Source organism: Haemorhous mexicanus, chromosome 2, assembly GCF_027477595.1.
Source record: "Haemorhous mexicanus isolate bHaeMex1 chromosome 2, bHaeMex1.pri, whole genome shotgun sequence".
In the NCBI taxonomy this organism is placed as follows: Eukaryota; Metazoa; Chordata; class Aves; order Passeriformes; family Fringillidae; genus Haemorhous; species Haemorhous mexicanus.
In genome coordinates, this window is record NC_082342.1 from 81,755,745 (window position 1) to 81,779,395 (window position 23,651).

At 38.5% G+C, this 23,651-nt stretch overlaps 1 protein-coding gene across 3 annotated transcripts in view; it reads right to left on the reverse strand.

Moving 5' to 3' along the window:
• The window catches only part of UGGT2 (UDP-glucose glycoprotein glucosyltransferase 2), a 76,420-nt gene extending 63,458 nt beyond the window's left edge, over positions 1 to 12,962 (reverse strand). For 2 of the 3 annotated variants that reach the window (XM_059839238.1, XM_059839237.1), the window contains exons 1-4: positions 12,758 to 12,960; positions 10,761 to 10,843; positions 2,709 to 2,839; positions 1,472 to 1,584 (exon numbers count right to left, since the gene is read on the reverse strand). In XM_059839238.1, the coding sequence (XP_059695221.1) occupies positions 1,472 to 1,584; positions 2,709 to 2,839; positions 10,761 to 10,843; positions 12,758 to 12,915 (485 nt within the window). In that variant the 5' untranslated portion in view covers positions 12,916 to 12,960. Of the gene's footprint in view, positions 1 to 1,471; positions 1,585 to 2,708; positions 2,840 to 10,760; positions 10,844 to 12,757 lie in introns of all 3 variants that reach the window. The other variant, XM_059839239.1, reaches the window with a different exon arrangement.
• Positions 12,963 to 23,651: the final 10,689 nt, after the last annotated feature.

Genomic DNA, 23,651 nt, shown 5'->3' on the forward strand with positions numbered 1-23,651 from the left:
GCAACCCAGAGTACAAATGGAACTAACAGTGGGAACAATTACCTGAACATGTGAATATGAACATGTTTTTCTCAGAGTCTAGCTCCAGGTACTCGAAATATTTTAGTGACACAACTACTTTTGGAGTGGTGAGAAGGAGGGAAAATTTATCAAGATTTTGTCCCTCCAACTGTGAATGGTGTGATGTCACTAACTGCAAAGTTATTGAAAATAGAAGACCAATCAAATAAACAAACTTCAGTTTTGTTGCAAGTTCTTAATGATTTCTACAAGTCTAACTCTCTCAATTCTAAATAATTCAGGATTGCACTGTTTATTACTGTGATCTTCCAGAACTTTGTAAATTTGGAAATAATATCTCCAGAGAGAAGAATGTGCTGAATCGAGTTAATTGCTTTAAAAGTTTACTATATTCAGACATTGAAATAAAATGTTATGGTCTCATGATACCTTAATATATGGCCACAAGAAATCAACATATAAAATTATCTGTAGTACATTTTGGATTTTTTCTAGGAAAACAAGACATTTTTTAAACATACTTCTTTTTTAGAAGAATATAGTTGGTAAAAATGGGACACTAAGCTAGACAGTGAGTTGTTTTTACTGAAACCTCGGCAAAAGACAACAATTTAGTAGGTTGTAATTGTATCAATGGACTTAGAATATAACACAAATCACACCTGTAGAACACAAAATTATTTTCAGAAGCAACCAACCCCTAAAGAGACAAATTTACAGCTTTTCAGGGTTTCCCCCCACAATTTATATTTGACAGAAAGCAAAATCCAAGAAATATACCCTACTAAATAATCTTTCAGCTCTGCACATCTCCATGAAGCGGGTGAGGGTATGAACACTAATGTACATCATGGTGACCATTGCAGGGAGGGAAAAAAGAAAAAAAAATTACACAGAGGTCTTAAAAAACCACAAAATATTTTTTTTAAATTGAGATTAAACATTACACTTTCATTATTCTGTTACTGGTATTTTGATAGGTTCTACATATTTTATTTCAGAGCTCAAATTAATTCCGGACTGATGTTAGTTACCACAGGACAAAACCTGCAGAAAGGCTTGATAGGTAGAAAATCCAGGAAGAGGTGAGGAAAGGTTATTCCTTTCTATTCCCAGTCTATGAGGTAGACTCCTCTTCTACTCCTGTGCCAAGCCTTTGCATCCCAGACATCAACTGCAGTGACACTGACTATAAAGTACCCTGCTGACAGACCTGTGTCAGACATGTGAAACTCCAAATTTGTATAGAAAAGTACACTATAACCTGACTATCCCAGGCTAAAAAAAAAAAAAGGGAAAAAATTACAAAAATGTCCATATGATTAGAGGATCAAAGGTCTATGAATTTATTTTAAAACCTACTCTACTTTGATTCATAACTGATGAACTCTGCTAATATTAAGCTCTTTAGTAATCTATTTTTCCTCTTAAACCAAATCATTATATTTACCTCTTAGTAGCCTTCTTCAGCAGCTTTTTTATTTCATTAGTCTTACAGGTGTGCTTCTCATGGATAACCACAAATGCACTGCAGCCTTCTGGTGGAGGTTCATCAGCTGCAATCTAATATTTCAACAATTATACTCAACTAGAATGCTTTGATTGCACTTAAACTTACATCCCTTTGATTAAAATAACTCAACAGCTGCCATTAAGCAGTGTTTCTAATTAAGCCCATTCAAAACTCAGTACATGTGGGGGGAAAATTAAAAAAAAGAAAAAAATTAAAAGATTAAGACCCTATAACCTTTGTGAGACGTAGTCTATTAAATAAATGCAGTCATACTCCAGAAAATGAAAAGTACATTTATGTTCTGTAAAGCCAGGACTGAGAAATCATCTCCACAAGCTAAAATCACAGCCTGTACTCTGAGATATTTTTAACTTTGGTTGCTATCAGTAATCATGTTAAAATCTGAAGATAAGACTTCTAAACCAATAAATCCCAAACAAATAATATAAATTTTTGATCTTTTCTCTTTCCCATCCCCTGGCTTTTTTAAAAAACTCTACTCAGCTATTCCAATATGAAATGGAATCATGTGACTGCATGTCAGTGAGTCTGGATTCACCAACTGAAAGGTAAAAACAAAAATACATGAGTCTGAGATTATGATATTTCTCCAGAGGGCACCTGCAAAACTCCCTAACTTTATTACAGCTTATTACCTTTCAGAAACATGGACTTCTGACCTTATCCTAAAGGTGGCATTACCAAAAGGAATAGCAATTTAAGGTTTAGAGGCACTGTGAATTTATGTCCTGTCACTTTTTCATTAATAAATCCCGTTTTTCTAATTTTTCAACTTTTTGAATACTAAAGCAATGAGAAAGATGAGAAATTCACTAAATAACAAATGTAAATTACTTGAAGCAACAGGAAATGTTCTACTCTGGAAATGTCTGAATTCCCACAGGATTATCTGAAGCAATGCAAAAAATCCCCATGATCTTAGTTTTCAAAAATGAACAATTGCAAAAAAAATCTACCCTGAAGGGAATGGTATCCACACAACTGAACGTGAATATTTGTTCCTGTCAATATAACCAGCTTATAAAGCATCACCTTTATCACATTTGATTCCAAATAATACTGGCATATTTTTTATTGAACTGTAACAATGAACATTGTTTAGTCAAAATACCTCATTCAATCATGTATCAAATATATCAGGCAATACTGTCACCTGCTGAAACATCTGAACAGTTGGAGAGTAAGCCCGTATGGAAAGTGCAAACTTCAACAGATTGATTTGCAAATTGGATAAAAATTGTCCTGCTTTCTTCAAGATTAAGTTGTAATAGGAGTACTCTGAATCTGTCAAAGAGAGAAAAAAAAAGACAAGACAAAATTTTAGTATTTAGTGCTAAATGATGTGGCATATCTACCTATAATACATAATAAGCAAGCATTAATGCCAGTGCTGCTTGGCATTCAAAAGTCTTCAGCGTAGTCTACTAATAACTATTTCCTTTCCTACGAATCCAGAGGCCTAATAACACCAAAAAAAACCATCAACAAAAGAGAGCTTAATAGCACTAGTGAATATTGAAATTATTTTCAGCAATATAAAAACCCACTCAAAAAATCTATATGGAGAGGCCTGAATAGAGCATTATTTTACAGATAATTTCCTAACATTTAGTTTTGAAACACTCCAAAAATGCAATTTACATAAATAAAAAATCTTCTAAAGGTGTCATTCTTTGGGCTACTCTCACATATTTTATTTCCTCCTTAAAAATATATGATAAACAAGAGTATGAGAATGGATACAACATGTGAAGTAGCTTCCTCGCTCCCTGCATATCTTGTATTTTCAAAGTCAAAATTAGGAGTCTGAGTAAGAAGGTGGGTGGATGGTGTCTGGAAATGACAAAAGTGACAGAACATTGGTTTGGAATTAATTAAGCTTCAATTCTCATTCAACAGGCATACTCAATTTTCATAAGCAGCTTCTATCATCTCATTTTCTTCTTTACAACCCTGTTGTGGTTGTAAAAAAAAATCTTCTTGTGCTCTTAAAGCCTCTAGTACCTTCTTTCTGCCCTCTCCTCCTTAAAACTCATAATTTAGAAAGGCTGAGTTTGCTGTAATTCACTAGAAAAAAACACTAATATTAGAAAAGTATATAATCTGAATTTCAAGAAAGGTCCTTCCAATGAATTCTATGTGATGTCCTGGTTTCAGCAGGGGTAGAGGTCATTTTCTTCCTAGTAGCTGGTACAGGGCTGTGTTTTGGATTCAATATGAAAATAATGTGACAACACACTGAAGTTTTAGTTGTGGCTAAGTAGCATTTACCCTGAAACAAAGACTTCCCAGTTTCCCATGCCCTCAAGAAGGGAGATGCACAAGAAGCTGGGAGGGAGCATGGCCACGAGAAGCTGACCTGAAGTGGCCAAAGGGTCACTCCACAGCATGGAATGTCACACTTGGTATATAAACTGGGGAGCTGGCTGGGAGTTGTCAATCTCTCCTTGGGGACAGGCTGGCCACCAGTCAGTGAGTGATGAGCAACTGTATTGTGCATCACTTGATAGAAGTTTTATTCCTCTCTTTATCCTGTTGTTATTATTATTAGATTTCAATTTATTTCAATGATTAAATGGTTTTTGCCTCAACCCACAGGTTTTAACTTTTCCTAATGCTCTTTCTCATCCTACTGGGGATGCTGCTAGCTGGGGTTAATCTGTGACATATAATTGTTACCGTCTTAAATGAAATTTAATGGATGAGAAACCTATCTATGTTCCTTACACCTATACATAGCCTAGCAGAACCCAAACAGCAACAAAACTGGTGAAGCCTCTCAAGAACAAGTCCTATGAGAAGCAGATGAGGGAGCTGGGAATGATTAGCCTGGAGAAGAGGATGCTCAATACTCTCTGCAACCACCTGAAAGGAGGCCATAGCCAGGTTGGGGTCAAGCCTCTTCTCCCTGCCAAGTACCGACAGGACAAGGGGAAATGGCCTCAAGCTGAGGACAAGGGGAGGTTCAGGTAGGACATCAGGAAGAATTCTTTCACTGAAAGGGTGGTTGAGCATTAGAATGGACTGCCCAGGGAGGTGGTGCAGTCACCAGCCCTGGAGGTGTTCAAGAAGTGACTGGACGTGGCACTTGGTGCTATGGTCTAACTGAGAGTGGCAATCAAAGGCTGGACTAAGCCCTGGAGGTCTTTTCCAACCTTAATATTTCTATGACTCTAAATGAGATAAATTTGGCTTCACACATTCAAAACATTGAATATAAAAATTTGGAAGCAACAAATCCTTCAGATTGACACTTTTTTCCAATAACTATATTTTCAAATTTTCTTCAAATTATCTCTACAAAAATAAAATTAAACCTGAAATTCCTACCTTTCCACTTGGCCTAAATAACATCCTATTAAAGACAAAGAAGAGGCAATAAGTATGTAATTCTGAAGATACTACCTCAATAAAATATTTTTACCACAAGTCTTTAATTTTTTTGGTTACAAATTTCATCTGTGCTTTCACTAGTGTATCTAAAACAGCTGACATTTTTTTCCTGGAAGATGAGAATGATGACAATGATTTCAGTAAGGAAAAAAAAGATGTTTTTTTATCTGCCTTCAAAAATGACTGTACAACATTGACAAGGATCCATCAAATCATCCACTCCTACTGCTTCAACATCTATTAACACTGCTGGCTTCACTTAAAATGCAACTGTACTTTGAATTTCACCAAGATACATGAATCCATGCAAAATGCTATAAGCTACCTAATGCAAACCTAATTTTCAGAGTTTATTGCTTACACAGAATCACATAGAATATTCTGAGATGGAAGGAACCCACAAGGATCCTCAGGTTCCACACTACAGTGAACTTAAGTGGACTCATAAAGCCTGTACATGGATTGAACCTATGACCAAGGTCACATTAGCACCATGCTCTAAACCACTGAGCTAATTTCAGTTAATCAGAACTATGGTTTGAGCATTGCAAATTATTTTCACATAGTACCAAATCCTTTAAATTTGGTACTACCCGCCCTCTAAGCTCATTTTAACATTGCCAAAAGAGTACAATTCATAGTAAGTTTCTGAGGATGTTACAGGGAATCACAAAGAACCAGATTCTTCTGGTTATAAAATTCTGCATGACTGCATATTACTACTAAATCACTAACAAAGTCAATTTAAAAGGAAATAAGAGACCACATTAACAGGACACAGCTCCAGACTGAACACATCTGAAGGCAAACATATGAACTTCACATCTGCAAACTTTTGTCCTAGCCATGTGAAATATAGCCTAGTGGCCAACAAGACCTGAAAAGCTCACTCTGAAGATGCCTTAGTTTGTCTGCTGAAAAACTCTCTCAACTCCTGTAGCCAAATTGATTAGATTGACTACAGCAAGAACTGAACAGCCAGCAAAGCAGACTCACATTTAAATGCTGACATTTCCTATCCACAGTTTACAGCAGTATCTTTTATCACAGGCAAGTTAAACATAATTAAAAGAGACAATCAGGGCAGTCACAAAAGATAAGAAAGTATTATAGCACAGGTCCTCAGGCCTCATGCACACACACAGCACAAAATTAACCTGAATATATGCTGGTAAGCCACAAGAGAATTCGAAGTACTGAGGCACAGGAGGCAAGGAGAGTAAATGTAAGGGACATTATTAATAAGAACACAGTGTGCTGGAAATAACTACCTGGTGGGATGGATCTATGAGGATTGTTCTAAGTGCATAGATATGAATATGTGGAAACACAGATCAGCTAGGGAATTAGTGATCTCAGGTAACAGCAGCTCAGGCAATCACTGGCCAGTCAAATCTCTGTGCCATCCAAGCAAGATGCCAGTATAGAGGGAATACTTTATTTTATTGCATTATTAGTATAGAAATCAGTTTGTGAAACTGATTCCTCTGGAATCTTTAAGGTCTATATACACATAAAAAATACTTCTTTAATTTAGTTGTGAATAATGTGTAGTCTTCTAAATTGCAAAAAATAATTTGCATGATGATTGTTTTTGTGAAATATACAGTTACATTTTTTTCAGAGAAAATTGCTTCCATAGAGAAAATATTTTTGCATGTCAGTTTTGTTTTGGTTTTTAATATATACTTATGAGGCTGTTGAAAATTCAATATATAAAGTGAAGCACTTGGGAAGACAGTAAACACTCAAAGTGATAATTAGTCAGCAGGGAACTGGCTACTTACTTTCCCTCAGTGATCACAAATTAACCTTTAGGGATAAAAAAGCAGCAGCAAGTTTAAAATGCCATCTTCAGTGTTTTTTAAGTGCTGGTTTAAGTATGAAATTTTTGCAGCTTTCATTTCTCTATAACATACCTGCAGCTCAAAATAGGATCATCTGCCTTTCCTAGTATTTCACAAGCCTGGCAGAAAATATGTTGCACATTAAGTAGATATAAACAATTAAACAATGTTGTTCAGGTTCCCTGAAGACATTAATTCAATACTGTGTATCCTATCACTAACCTTTTCATGTTTTCCATTTGGTATAATCAAGATGCTGCCCAAGTTGATTTGAGTTCATATTAAAAAGGAAAAAAGTTAAAACCACCAAATACATCAACAGACTAAATGTTTCACCAAATTCCATGCAGATAATTCCTACCAAATCCATTAAGCTGCTACAAATATCACAGCTAAACAGACCAATAATAAACCTAATTCAGTAATGCTAAATATTTTAAATTAGCAAATTAATAAGAGATGTTGATTATTCTAAATTTAAAACAAGTAATGAGAACTGAAAAAAACAGATTGAAAATAATCCAAGGGAGGATTTAGAAGAAAAAAAAGCAAGCTATTCTACTTGATTTTTTTTAAGTTGCCTTCTAGCTTTAATGCTTTACAACTCTTCTGAAACATTAAACTGTATGTTGGGATACAACTCCTTTATAAATCCAGATTTTCAGCTTCAAATCTGGGAATTCTTTAGCTTTTATGAAAATGTTTCTAAATAGAAAAATAAATAAACAATGCTTTCATTTCCTGTTTATTCGTCCTGTCTACTCTTGGCATCACTCGGAGAATAGCTGAAAAGTCAATTGCCTCAACCAATTCTTTTCCAGCCAGATCCTTTAGTTTACTGAAGCAGTTGTTGCTACATCAGTTTTAACACATCATGACCATCTTTCTACATCAATCTGTCTTGACACGCAGCAGTTATGACAGAACTTATATTCCACACCAAACAGAGGACCAACTTCTTCTCAGACATTAAGTATTACACACCTCACTAAACTATGCTACTGCAGTCTTGCAGTACCAGATTCTTCACTCAAGCTAAGCAGCTTCTTGTAAACATCTAATGCAGACTTCCTGCTCATGAAGAGCATCCATTTCCTTGGATTAAGACTATCCCAACTACAACTCAACTTTTAGGAAAGCCCCTTGGTGCCAGAACTTCAAAATTTCCTGAGTTATTTTTATAGGTGTGTGTTTGCCATACAGATATATAGTCATCAACTACACAATACACCTAATTAAAGTAGTATTTTAGTACAGTCTCAAGGTTGTCAACTGCCAGCATCTAACAGTTCCTTGGCACGATAGGTCATGGAGATGATACGACTGTAATTTATTTGTTCTCAATCACAGAATTTATCCAGGTGAAGTACGCATTTAACTAACAGCTAATTTCAACAGACATCTGTGTCACTAATAATAAATGTCATTAAAGCTTCAAACCCCTTGGAAAGTGTGTCTAAGCAAATAAAAAAAGAGATGGCTGATAAAAAAAACCCCTGACACCTCATCTAATACAGCAGTCTTATCTCAAGGCAATACCAACTGCATCTAAACCACTCATGGAAAAAAAGAGTAAGTTAAAAGTAACTTCTGGAGGTCACCTTACCCAAACTGTTACTTAGAGATATAATGTCAAGGCTTGACTAGGCTGCTCAAGGTCTCACGCAGCAGAATTTTGAATTATCTGAATTAACAGATTCCAGAGCCTCCTGGAACAGTGTTTCAGTGTTTACACAATCCCACGGCAGAAACATTTTCTCTAATATCTAACCACAACTTCTTAACCACAACAATAATTCAACTTCTGCCCTTTGCTTTTTTTCATACTGCTGTGTACCCTCAGGAAGGGCCTGGTTCCACCTCCTTTGCACATTTCCCTATTAGGAAACTGAAGATATGAGGTGTCTCCTTACCCCTTCCTTTCTCAGGTTCATTCACAGCTCTCTCAGCCTTTCCTCAGAAGTTTGTTCCACCTCCCTAAGTATTGCAGAGATCTTCTCCTAGATTTGCTCCAATGATGGATTTTTGTCTTTCTTTTCACAGGGAGCCCCAACACTCCAGATTCAGTCTTACAAGTGCTTCATACAGTGGAACAAACACTTTCTTTGACCTGTTGGCTACCCTCTTGCTGCTGCAACCTAGCATGTAGTTGGCCTTCTCACTGCTTGCAATGATACCCATTCTGTTTCTCAAAAAAACAATTCTAGTCAATCAGCACCAAGATGATGCTGTTGATGAGATTATTCCAGCCCATGTACAGGGTGCAGGGAGTCTGTAAAGCACCTCTGCTGAATTTCCCAGTGTTTCTGTTGTCCTGTCTCTCCAGCCTGCCAAGGTCCCTCTAATTACAGTCTACCTTCCACATTCTTCTCCCAGTTTTGAGTCATTCCCAACCTTGTGGAGGGTGTAACACATGCCACTGTCCTGTGGGCTGAAAAAGACCTTAAACAGCATTAGTCAATAGCACTTGCCTCAACAAATGCTAATAGCAGCTGACCACAGGTCAAATTCTGCACCTACTTCCATTTTCCATGTCCTCATGCCTTATAAAGGATGGCTTTTAGCAGCATTCACCACCTGGGCATTTTGTTCTCAGTGACTCTCTCTGGTTTTGCATATACTTCTGATCTTGGGATATTCATCTCACAGTAATTTTTGGGTGTTATTTTTCATTTTCCCAGTTGATACTCTAAAATTAAAATCACAGTTCTTTCTACATTTTCTGCTTGTATTTTTTCCATTCTAAAGAAACAATGAGGAAAACACAGTGAGACAGTAAAGTCAAACATCACATTTTACTCAATATAAAAGCACATCACAGAATCAAGAGCAGCAAAATTATGTTTACCCTGCGTGTCCCTGTTCCCTTCCTAGTAATCTTTTAAGTTTACTGGCTGCTTAGGGCATTGCTGAGCATTCAAATAATGTTATAAGATGCACATTTTTAAGTTGTATTCAGTCAGTCACAATTGGTGAAACATGTTGTTTCTCAAGTTCTCTCTCCCATATACAGCATTTTTCACGTACCTGCACTTCTCACTGTCATTTTTTGCGTGATTTTTCTACAATTTGTTAGCTTATGACTATTAATTTACATTCAATTCCCCTCAAGTCTCTTCCAGTGGTAGTGTTAGGTGCCTGCACTCATGCCTAAAGAGTTCTACTGTTCTGTACATAAAGAGCAGAATGAAGCAGCCTTACGTTGTTTTGAAGCCTTTTTCACCTTGTTCTTTTGTTGACCTACCAAGCAGGTCTAATACTGCCCAAACTGTAAAGCCCCGTCGGTCTCCCAGTTTCTCATTACCATGGACATTTCTAGTAAACTTCTCTCCAAGGTTTCTTCTGGGGTGGCTTTTTATGTTTCTTTTGCTGGATTTTATGCTTTGGTCTTCTCCCCAAATTTCTAAAAACTTAATATTCTTCTGTCTAATCATGCAAGGCTTTTTTAGTCCTATTTTGTCAGTGATAAACCTTTATTCTAAAACATCACTATTGATGCTAGAAAACAGCCTCCATGCTATGTAAAAGTATTAAACCTTTTCTGGTAATTCTTTAAATTTTTCCTTTAGCATTACCTAGCATTCTCATTTTAGTTATTTCTGTGATTTTATGCCCTGCAAGCACCCACTTTGCAGAAAACATGAAGCCTCAATATCCTATAAGCTCTTGGCAAGTCATGTAAGCAGGTAGGTATGTTTAATCTTAACACTTCTGTTCCATATAGTAAGAGCACTTCAGTCCATCTCATCTTCCTTTTTTTTTTTTTTTTTAAATTCCTCTGCAAATATTGCTCTTAGGGGAAAATATGCTACAACATTCTTAGAATGTTGTAGAAACAAACCTACCCAGTAAGCAATAATGGAAGAGTCAGGCTTGACCTACCTGGAACTAATTAATGTGTTGTGTTTTCAAAGTTAAATACAGTACAAGATAACATATTAAAAACAGCATGCTGTTTAACTCACCTCCTTGTTTGTAAACTGTTAATTCCCGCACAGTTTCCAAGAACTGCCAAAACTTCTCATTACCATCTTCTGCAATAAATTCACTGTTTAAAAACAAAAATTAATTGTCCATAGGTTGATTTTATCCAAAGATGTACCACAGCAAAAACCTCAAATTGTTCAAAATAATAAATATCCACCAGCAACCAAATGTTAGATATTCAATGACTAACAACCATCTCCAGAGCATAAACACTGAACTGAGTGGTATTTTGGTCAAAAGATATTTTGAACAAAGTACTAGCATCCAAACTCAACAACAGAGCTGTAAAGCATGCAGACTATTCTCTTGTTAGAGAAAACCCCCAAAATGTTCACTTTATTTTTCCACAGATATTCCAATATACACTTATAAATGAAATTAATCCAGTACACAGATTTTATCGAATAGTAGCTAACTATACAAATAAGAACACACTCTCTATCAGGTTCTAGTTTTCCATTAAATTACAGGCTTTCATCAAAGACATCCCCTTAGCATGGAGGGAGACTGTCAATCCTTGAAACACTTTCAAACATGGGTTAAACCTTACAAACCATAAAAGGTAGGGTTTACTTTATACTAAATACCACCCTTCCATTTATTTTTTTTTTCTCCAACTGAAGGAGGCAAAATTTAGGTTAGATATACATAAGAGATTCTTTACTGTAAGGGTGGTGAGGCATTGGATCAGGTTTCCCAGAGAAGCTGAGGGTGACACATCCCTGGCAGTGTTCAAGGCCAGGCTGAAAGGGGCACCTGGTCTAGTGGAAAATGTTCCTGTCCATGGCAGGGGGGCTGGAACTAGATGGTATTTAAGGTCCCTTCCAACCCAAGCCATTCTGTGATTCTATGATTTACAGGTAACATTTCTAAGGTTTGTGGTTTTCATTACAGGAACATCCTGCTTATGTCTACCAAAAAGTTCCATTTGCTAGCATGTTTATATTGTTTTCTAATCTTTACTTTGGAAGTTTGCCTCTCTTTTGATTACAGAAGCTTGCTGTTCTACACTTCATGGGTGTTCTCCAAACAGCAGCAAGCAAGTTCAAAAACAAAACAAATTTAAGCCAAGTGGGCAGGGGAGCCACAGGCATCTAAAACTGGAAAACATTTTCCCTTTCTATTGTGAATCACAGAGTGGTTTGGTTTGGAAAGGACCTTAAAGATCATCTGGTTCCAATCCTCTGCTATGGGCAGGGACACCTCCCACTTGAGCAGTTTGCTCCACGCCCCATCCAGCCTGGCCTTGAACACTTCCAGGGATGGAGCACCCACAACTTCTCTGGGCAACCTGTTCCAGTGTGTCACCACCCTCACAGGAAAGAATTTCTTCCGTACATCTAGTGTAAACCTGCTCTCAGTTTGAAGCCATTCCTCCTTGTTCTCTCACTCCATGCCCTTGTAAGAAAGGCTCCCTCCCCATCTTTCTTGTAGGCTCCCTTCAGGAGGCTGAAATTAGGTCACACCAAAGCATCCTCCAGGCTGAAGTTATGATTACAAGTTAACAATGCCTTTTAAACGTACTTCACCGTGTTTCACTATCGCAGGTTCACATCTACACTAGTACCTTTATCACTTAACTAACGTGTAAACTACTTGGGGGCAGACGAAGATGTTATCCAGCGGAAAGCAGGGATTGTGTCATTGGCCCATTATATATCCTCGACCCAGGGACCTGCAAAGCGCCTGAGCAGGGTAAATACGAAGCTGCTTTTACAGCTCCCTCACAGCGTGGGAGAGCCTTGCCAGCACGGTCCACAACACTTTCCGAGGGGAGAAAGCAGTTCAGCCTCACATCCAAAACGTACTTTAACACACCCTCCGAAAGAGAGAAACGCTGCCAGCCCTCCATCCCGCTCAGCGGAGGGAAAAGGGGGTCCTTCCGCCCTCCTGTTCCCCAGGAGACAGCCGGGACAGGGCGGCGCTGGCAGGAGGAGCAGAAGGAGAAAGAAGAGGATGAGGAGGCTGCACGCACCTCGCCTCCAGCAGCAGCGGGGTCGCCGGCCACTTCGCCGCCAGGCGAGCGGTCACGGGCTGTGAGGAGGAGGCCGGAGCGGTGCCGCAGGGGCACGGCCGGGCACTCAGCAGAGCGAGGAGGAGCGCGGGCGGCAGCAGCGACGCCCAGCCCGCCATGAGGAGCACCGGTACTCAGGGCCGCCCAGCCTCGCACAGCTCCGGCATGCGCCCCGCCCGCGCAGCCATGCCGCTCTCCTACTGGCTGCGCCGCGCCCTCGGCGTTTCGCTATTGGTCAGCGCGGAGGCCAATCAGTGACTGACGGAAAAAAAATAGGGGGCGGCCGGCGCCGTGACACGCGGCGCCAGGAGTGCGCAAGCGCAGAAGCGGCGCTGCCGCCTCTCTCCGCCCTGAGGCGCGTCTGGTCCCGCCCCATCTGCCGGCATCGGGGCAATCCCGTTATTTTTAAAATTTTTTTTTTTTTTTTTAGGTTTCGGGCTGTTTAGTGCAAGTATGTGATTTACGTAGGGTGCCCTAGGCTTGGGTGGCGGTGGCTGCAGGAAGGACATGGCTGTCTCCAAGGACAGCAGCCGCCTGCCCTGGCGCTCCCCCAACCTCTCTCTGACCGTGTCCTGGCGGGCTGCTCTCCCTCGGCCTTTACAACAAACATTAGTAAAAGTTTTACTCTTCAAAAAAAAGTAGTAAACAGTAGTAAAAGTTTTACTCTTAGCTTCAGACCTAATATACACATACAGTTGTTCCTCTGAGAGGAAGGCATTTAACTTCCTCTCCTCCAAGTTTTCCAAACCCCCTTCTATTTTGAGAAGTGTTTTGTTTCCTATCTGCATTTTTTTTCCCTCAAAAAACATCAGCTTCACAGGAACCTTGCCTCTACCTTCTGCCTAGCTTACCTTGTACTTTGCAGACTCGTGCTCTCTAATTTGTAGGGTTTTTTCTGTGTTCAAAATCTCCATAATTAATTCCATTTCCTCAACAAAGCTGCTACATTCCCTCAGTTTTTCAGACCTAAGAGAGGCTGGTGCTGCTGGAGCTGTGTTGTGGGATGCTAATACCACAGAGCAGCTCTGCACAGTTGTTCATTGGAGGAAGAATCCCCCAGCATTAAAAATAGGGGGTATTGCCTTTACAAAATGGGACTCATGGAACTCAAAGCTGAAACCTGGAATGACTCTTAGAACTTGAAACTGAAACCTGGAATGTGTCACTGCTGCATACACTTATAATAAAATTTCTTTTGCACACGCTTATTTCCTGACTGCTCAAAGTTGCTTTGTGGGTGGTGGGACCCAGTGAGGGCATAACTCCAGGGAGAAGGCTATATATATAGCTTTGTGTGTGTGTGTATATATATATATATATACACACACACACATATATATATGTATACTTTGGATGGTTAGTGCTCATCTCAAACTATGGTTCAGAAACTTGCCTTCACAGAATGCCTGTACTTAACATGCTTCTGGGTCTTTATAATGTCAAAGTATGAAAAATACCTCCTAAGGGTCATTCATATGTAAGTGCAGCCTAGGGCCTTTATGGTTGATCTTCTTTGGACTTATTACACACATTTGTGCTGTTATAAGACCTCAGGTAATTTCCAGCTACCACTGTGTCACTACCATCAGTGATGCCAACTTGAATGTTAACAGGTTAAATTAACCTTACCTAAAACTGGTATATACACCTCTGCAGAAATAACAAAAACCATAGGAGTGTTTCTTTTGGTTTATGTGTAAGGCCATTTGAAATTAAAAAAAAAAAAAAACAAAACATCTTTTCTGTGGAGAAGGGCTGTGAAATGAAGCTAAGCAGCTTCATTTCTTTCATACTGACAGTTCAGGAGTTGCTGCTGCTAACAGGGATGGCGTGGCCAGAGTACGGTATGGATGAGTAACTTTGGTCCCCTTGTCTTTCTAAGCTAATAACCCAGGTATGGGGCCAAACTCTTCCATTCATAGAAAGTAAGTGCACATGTGATGAACTGATAAAATACACTTTCACCACTCCCTAGCAAAGTTCAAAATGCTTTTGATGAACTTAGAACAGCTCATGCTATACTTCTTCTGCACAGAACAGGCCATAGCTGGTTTATATTGACCATCTACCAAAAAACATGACAGCCCAAGTAATCCTACGGTTAAAGGAGTTACAAGTTGCTTTTTTAATATCTCTTCAAGCAATACTGAGATGTATATAGCACTTTCTCAATGTATATACATTTATCATGCATTTTTCATAGCTCCATGTGATTCAGTGTTATGATGGATGCACTCACCTTACCCTAATCTATCAATTGCTTTTCTGTATAAAGTTGCTCTGTTATATTTTGTTTTATATTGATATTGAAGAGTCTGCTGTTGTTGCTTAAACGTGAACTCCTAAGCTTGTACTTTATTCATCTTGAGCTATAACAATTTATGATTTGCCATACAAGAAGGTAAATAAAATCTGTTGACACTGGCTATGGAAATATAACTAGCTTTGAATTCAGTGGCAAGATAAAACGGTAGCTCTGAATCAAAGGTCTGATCATTAGTCTGTGGTGATCTACAGAAAACAGCTAGTCCAGTAGTTTTCTTGAGAAAAGATCCTTTCTGCTTAAATACAGAAACCACTGTTAGACAGAAAGAGTCTCTCTGCTGAAACACCTCTATCTCGCATTTAGGGTTATTGTTTTATTAGGGGCCTTGAATTTATGATCATAGATAGGCAAAATGAAGTGGGAAGGGACCTCAGGAGGTCTCTAGTCCAGTCTCCAGCTCAGAACAAGGGTAGGCCTGAGGTCCAGTCAAGTGTTGAAAAAAAATCTAAGGCAGGCACCCGCACAACCTTTCTGGGTAACCTAATCCGTTGCTTAAAATGCAGTTTGGATTGCTCCTTGGAAAGAAATACCATGTTGTAAGAGAACATTGCATTCCGTATAAAAGCTTTTGCATATTTACCAGTTTTTCCTTTGCTTTGGTACCTTAACTACATTCTAGCCACAAAGAGCCAGTACATACTTTAAAAAAACTTGTTTCTGTATATTTGAGAAAGGCAGATTTTAATCTGTTAAGCAAAATGCAAACCTAGAAGATGGAGAGCAGACTTAATCTTCATTTCTACGGCAGAATTTTATTTAATTATTTCAAATAACACTTGGCCATTCTTGTACATACATTCCATATATAAGTGTGTGTGTATGAAAAAAACCCTTAGTTCTCTGAAACCATTTTTCAGCAGAACAGAAAAACAATTAGACCCAAAATTTAAAATTATTCATATCACAGCTGTGCAAATAGGAATTGATTATCATAGCAGTTTCAGTGTGAATAGAGGGAGTGATTAATGAATGCTTCTCAGTAAGATGCAAATGTTTTGTAAGTCACAGTAAGCTATATCTATTTTATAGAAACAGTAGCAATAGGTAAAAATAAGTTGAGCTTCATCAGCGTATTCAGTTAGCTGAAAATAAAACTTTATTTTCGTTACAGACTGAAAACAATTTTCATTATGAAAGGCTCCCTTTCTCCCTTACTTGGAGGTAATGTAAATGTCAAACACTAATCAAATTATATTCCTGTTACATGGTTATTAACTGGTGGCCTCCTGAGCAGTAGCTCCTGGCATCCTTTTATTTTGTGTGAGATTGGAGTCCAATCTCTTCAGAACATGTCAAAGTCACTACTATGACAGGCATTTGAGGTGTTTCCCTGAAAAGACTAAGGATGCTACACTGCATGGATTTTTGCCCATTCCATTATAGACCAGCCATGGTTATTTGATTAGCAAACCTCAATATAATGTTATTCTGGAACAGACCATGCAAAATATATTTCATAGTCTGTTAACTTTTCATTTTGATTTACAGGGATGGGCCAATGAAAGAAGAATTGATGCAGTAGTAACATAAGCCTGGTTTCAACAGCTCACAGAATCTGCTCAGTGGCAACTTTCTAGCAATGAGAATTTATGCTCCTTTGCCATGCCCATGCATACAGCTGCAGTGATAGTAAATGGCTTGCTGCCAGCATGCTTCTCTTTCCAACTTTTACTGAAAAGAAAAAAAAAATTAAAAAGAGAAAAAAAAGTAACTGATGCAACATTTTGCTTTGTGAAATAAACATAAGAGATGCAGCTTCTTATTTAAAATCCACCTTAGAGATCTGTAGAATATACTTCCTGGACAGGGTCAACAAACTTCCTACGAAGCTCTGGGCATGTGTGTACTGTGTAGTGGAGAACAGTGGAATGGCTGTAATGGGGAATGCAGCTCCATTTGGATACACCAGCTCAAGTTCATAAGCAATGCCACTGCTCTGCTGTGCCAACAAACAGCGTGCTTGTATTGATTTTTGTATTGCCCTGGCTCCTACCATGCCAAATCTGAGCAACTAACTGCACCAGAGGATAAAAGTAGGGCTTATCTACAGTGTTGCAGGGTTTTTCTGAGTTGGTCTAGGCTAAATCTTAGCTTATTAGTCTTGGGTCAAGCTCATCATGTAGCATGAGTTGGCACTCCTGATGTCAACTAACAACCTTGGTTGTTAACTGACATGTGCTCATAATTAATTTCTTATTTACAATAGGCTGTGAGGTTCTTGGTTGTTGAAAAAAAAGTACATTTTTCTTTCTTTCTCTAGTTGTAAGTTGTGAGTCTATGTACTCAGTGAAAGGAGCACAGGTGATATGCTGATGATATATAATTTAGCCTAAACTGTACAATAAGGTTATTAAATCACCATTGTTGATAATTCAAATAATAGCCACATACTTGTATTTTAGACCTGATTTGTCACATGCAACTGTTTGGGAGATTATAACTTCAGAAGATAAAATATTTATAAATAAAATGCACGAAGTTGTGTATTTTTACATTAATTGAGAAGCTGGTATGTGCAATGAAATGCCTCAGGACAATTCCGACCACATAGTGCCATACCAGCACCAAACGAGAATTTCGTGTGAAGGTATAGGAGTATTCACTGAGAAAATAAACTATTTCCCAGAATAGGGTAGTAGGATTTGAACTGTAGGCCTATCATGTAGGGATCAAAAGGTGCTATGCAAGGTGGAAAATATAAAGATAAAATGTACCTGTACAGCAAAGTATATCAGTGATTTTTCCTTTTTAGTCAGATCAGTGAGCAGAGTTCTGAATCCTTTCCAGAATGCCTAAAAAAATGTAAGTTGGGAAATTAGCCAGTGAGTCCTGAATGTGCACTCAACCAAGTCACCTTTGACAGAAGCTAGGACTGCAGAACCATGACGTACTGTCTACTTAAAGCCAAGTGCAGTTTTTCTTTGAACAAACTCTTCTACCCTTTTTAAACTGGGTCGGAATTGCTTTTGTATTTCCACCTGTTCAGGGTGCAGACTGCACCATCCAGAGTGCTCCAGTGATAGCATATGCTAGGAGGCAGGGCTCTTTGACAGCAGCTCCTGGCTCAGGCTGAAGTACAGACTCAGCAGAAACCATTGCCTTGCAAGGTGGCATGGGCTCTTGATGAGATAACCTGTGCAGTACTCCCTGTTCCTGGTTCTGCATGGAGCAGCATTTGGGCCACAGCAGAGCTGGGTGCCAGGAGCAGCTGGCTTGCAGCCTGTGTGTGACCGAGCAGGACAAATCTTGTGTTTATTCCTCACTTCCCATTGAATATCTTGCTAGTGCATCTCTAATGCAGGAACCAAGACTATAATGCACTTCTTGAGAGAATCACAGAATAGTTTGAATAGAGAATCATAGAATAGTTTGGTTGGGAGGGACCACCAAAGATCATCTAGTCCAATCCCCCCTGCCATGGGCAGGACCACCTTCCACTAGATCAGGTTATTCAGTTCCCCATCCCTACAGACCTTAGATATTTCCAGGGATAGAGCAACCACCACCTATCGTCCAACCTGTTCCTGTGTTTCACCAAACAAAAATGACTTTCCAAATCCCTGTGCATTGTGTTTTAATTTCAGAGTGGTGACATGGAATTACACCTGTCTTTTATGGTGCTGTGACTCTTGACTGGACAAGGTGCTGAGCAACCTGAGGTGACTTTGGAGCTGGTCCTGCTTAATGCATGAGTAGAACAAGCTGGCCTTCAGTGCTCTCATCCAGCCTAAACTGTGTGGTGTGATTTGGTGTGCTACTTTTACAGAACTTGCTTTGCACAACTTGCTTAGCATTAGTAGCTAAAGTTGCTGAAGTTGTAGGTTGCAAGCTGTGAAATTTCACCTAGATATTTTGAACACATGTTATGATCAAGTAAAAGAAGTCCCCAGAGCCAGTTCAAGTCAGAAGATATGAAAATTGAAATCATCATCAGAAGCTGCAGCCTTAGGGAGAAGAAGAGAAATGGCCCATGTGTAGACCGTGAAGGGACCCAAGGAGGATGGGAAGACCCCAGTCAGAATCACATAATCATGGAATGATTGAAGTTGGAAGAGACCCCTGAAGGTCATGTAGTCTCAGCCCCTGCTAAAGCAAGTTCTCCTAGAGCAGGTGCACAGGATCATGTCCAGGCAGATTTTGAGTATCTCCACAACCTCTCTGGGCAGCCAGTGTGAATGCTCTGTCACCCCCACAGTAATGAAGCTATTCCTCATGTTTAGATGGATCTCCCTGTGCTTCATGTTGAGCCCCATGCTTCATCATGAGCTTAGTATTACTACTGGTCCAATCAGTTGCATGAGGGGTGGGAAACTTGTAAGGGTATAACTGCCCAGTGATTTCTTTGTTCAGGGTGCTTTTTTGGGGACACCCAGCTTAAGCTGTAGCACTGTTTATAAAAAAGAATTCGTAGAAGAGTCTCTTGTTGGCTTATTGATCTAGTGAAAGCCTTGTCAAATGCTGTTACGGTGGCTAGCATATGTAATACTCGTAACAACTGTTCTGTGACTCCTAAGTGTAATTTACTTTAATTAAAAATTTGTGTAGCTAAAGTGAAACAGAAAAAGCCGACTGCTTTATTGTGTGAAATATGATGGATTTATTTCCAGTGGAAGAAATTTCAGGGCTGCTTTTCTGATTTGGCTGTGTCCCTTCTATTGGTCTGTCTTTTTGTTAATGTTAGAGGCAGACCAGTAAATGAGTTTCTTGTCTCTCAGGGGTCATTTCAGCTCAATTCCTAAAGTGAAAAAGAATACTTACAGACAAGTAATCTAAAGCTATTTTTTCCAGTAATTTATGCTAAATATCTTTAGAGGGAAGATAGAAATATTACTTTTGAATTATGCAAATTATTATTTTATGTCCTTTTCAGTTAATCTGAGTATATTAAATTTTCAGTTTTTATGATTTACACACAAAGATAATTGGAATCCATTTTGTGAAGGCAGCTTTAAAAATCAATGTAAAAAATAACAGTTACATGTAAATGAAAGAGAAGCAAAAAGTGCAGCTATTACAAATGTAATGAAAGTGAATTTATTGCTCATGATTTTATGGCTTTCTGTTTTTAAACCATTAAGAAGGTCCTTCAGGTTTAATCCAAACTGGAGAAGACACATTCCCATGCACATATACATGATTTTCCAGGCAAATTTATACTAAAGGAACACTGTGAGAATTAGGGCTCCCAGAAGGAAAAGAAAAATTATGATTCCCGTATCTCTGAAGTCAGCATGCTGTGTCCATCAATAAATTATAAAATGTGTGCTTTAAAATGTTCATAAACCATGGAAAAGGAAGGAATTACAGGTTTTTTAGCACTGGAACATACACATATAAATTAAATTCCAGATTTGTGGTAGCATAATATATTTCTTTTTCTGTCCCTAGCCAGTCAAAAATCCAAGGAAGTATAGTCCCAGAATAAACAAAGGAGTCACTGAACACTTAAATGAAAAGTTGTGGTTTATAGCTATATACATGGTGATTAAAATATGCATATTTCTGGAGCTTTGCACCTGTGTATTGAAGTGATTGCACATAATTAGCAATGTGATTATCGAATATGTTTTCGCATGCCGCATATAATTAGACTTACAGAAACACACTACATTTAGAATATTTTAATGTAGATAAACTTTGAGGGCAAAAATGAAGTGTTGTTAAAGAAAAGTAAATCGTTTAACCCCTGATGTGCCAGCTGCTGCTACCTCTATCTCCTGTGTCCTTCTGCTGGGAAGAGCAGTGGGATGAGCTTTTCTGCCCTCTCTAGCGCTGCTGAAGGAGCAATGTGCAGCTCTAAATTATGGGACACTGATGACACAGAAAGGAAGAAAAAAAGAAGGCAACAGGATTAGTGCTGGATGAATGCCATCTTGCTGCATCCTCTTTTGAATGGCTTTGTCTCTGAAATAAAATTATCATTATAAATAAATAAAATGGTCACAATTCTATGTGATTACCATATGGTAATCATGCAGAATTAACACCTCAAACTAAGGGAAAGTTATGTTTGCCGATTAAATTGTAATAGAGATAGGTTTCTGTCTGGAAAACGTGGCTTTATTTTGGTTTCCTGTTATTCTTTTATCCTGATTTCCTACATTAAATGAAGTTAAATCAGAAGTACACTGCTTGTAGTGGTTATTCATACTTGATACACTGCTGGTCATACTATAATTTTGATAACTGGCAGTTGTCAACAAGAATTTACTAGAGTATATTAGGCTGATAAACTTGGACCTTCTGAAAGGATTAAGGTGAAATGATAGGTCTACTCTGTGATAATAAAGAATGAAAAGTGAGATCCTGCCTGCTGGAAGCCCCAGCAAATTTTTTTAAAAGAATCTTTTGAAGAGTCTTCCTTTCAAAAGAAAGTGCAAGCTTCTATTTTCCCCACAGTTTTGCTACAAATTTGGGATTCCCAACCACTTTATTAAAGGAATACAATTATAAAATGTCTGGACAACTTGCATCCTACTATTTCTTAGGAATTGGGATAAATGATGATAATTGTGCTAAAACCATCTGTATTTAAATAAAATACATTCATAGCATGTGACTTTTTATGTTATATGTCTAAATTCAAATCTTTTCATGCATGTCAATTCTCAGTTATGCTTGCACAAAAAATCCATGGAAGAGGGTCCAGGGTTGGACCTAATTATTTTACAGATCAGATTCTGGTATTTCACTCACCATCAATGGTCTGCAAGCCACAGTGTGACTACACTGCTGTGGAGGATCTCTGTCTTCTCTTAGCAGTGCAATTCTTATTCTAGTTTTTCTTTTGCTGTAAGATGATATGAAGTGTTGGTAGGTTGTAGGTACATGCTTCTCACTCAACCACTTCAGTGTGAGGCACCCTTAGACCCCTTGGTCAAACAAGCTGCTTTGACCAATCTGTATTTTGATTGCCTTTTTCTGACAGCTGAAGAATTATTCCCTTATTTTTTGCCAATTCTTAATCTGAACACTCCAGCAATCTTCACCTCAACTCTCCCTCTGAGTTTACAGTTTATTAATCTGAAACCTGTCACAGTGTTGAACAATTTTTCTTCCCTCTCATATTTCTTACATAGTCACTGGTCTGTTGCAAATGGACTGCAAGGCCAACAGATAGTTCTGCTGAGGCTTAGAAGAGCTATTTTAGTCTTAACATTTGCTGCCACAGATTGCCATTATAGGTTAAAATTCCTGGTTCTCATGGTAATTACAGTTCCCAACATACTTTAATCCAAGATCATAAGATAAATTAGTGCCAGAGATGGATGACTCAAAACAAGACTTCAAACTGTGTATGAATTTCTAACCTCTCACCTACAGTGCTAGTGACTTTTCTGTGCTGTGACTGTTGTAGGTTGGCCAGTTTTGAGGTAATAGGAGTAATTCTGCTGCAGCCTCAGCTGTGAAATAACTCTGATATCTTCAGCACTAAACCTGAATTCCTCTCAGCCTTTTCCAGAAGTCCAGCTGAACTCTTAACTGATGATGGGACCACTGATCTCGGGGGACAATTTAAAGAATAAATATTACCATTCCTATATTCCTATTATGAATATACAAAGAGAAAACATTGAATCTTTGTATGGCTATAAGTTAGGGAAGAACGACTGATTACATGCCTTTAGGTGCTTATAGAATGATAGTTAAATAAGAAAGAGCTAAGAAAAATCCCCGAAGAGGAGGACTGAATTGTTCTAAAAATTCTCATAGCAGCACATTAAAAAGTGCAGTTCTTGAATTTAGACTTCAAAGGGTGCAGGTTGGCTTTCTGAAAAGAATCCAAGAATGGTCTTGTATGAAATAGCAGCAACCTAGAAAGTGATAGCAGTTCTCAGCTTGCTGTTTTTCACTAAGGAGTTGGAGGTCAGTTATAAAAGAAAGGTTCAGATTTGGAGACAGCTGTGAAAGTCAGATAGGGGTGCTAGAATTTGAGCCTGATCTACCATTTGCCATGTTTTTTCTGCAGTTTTCACCTGTATCCCACAGAGATCAGATGAAGGACTCAGAGATCATGTACTACAGAAACCTTTTTTTTCCACCTTGGAAAGTTCTTGGAAGATTTTTTGTTGTTTGTTGGGGCTTTTTGGTTTTGCCTTTTGTTTTTTTTTTTTGGGGGGGGGGGGGTTGATTGTTGTTTTGGTATTTATTGATATTTTATTTTTACATTACACCCCAAAGACTGAAAAGATTAAAAAAATAAAAAAGGAGAGAGGGAAGGTCTAGTGGATAATTTCTAATATTATTTCAGATTTTTTTTCTCTGAGGACACTAAAGTTTCTAGACTACATATGGAGTTGTGATGGAGATTTGGATCAAGATAGGCTATGTCTGTCCCTGGCATATCTAGAAGTCTGTTTTGAAGGAAAAGACAAGATATGGCTTTCATAACTTTGAAAACCTCAGTAATTTCACTTCTAAGCACAAGCAGAGGTGCTCAAGATAAACTGATGGTTGGATAAGTGACCTTTGATGGGCCCTTGCACATTAAGAGCACCTGAAAAGGCTTTTGTATGATGGTAGGAGCAA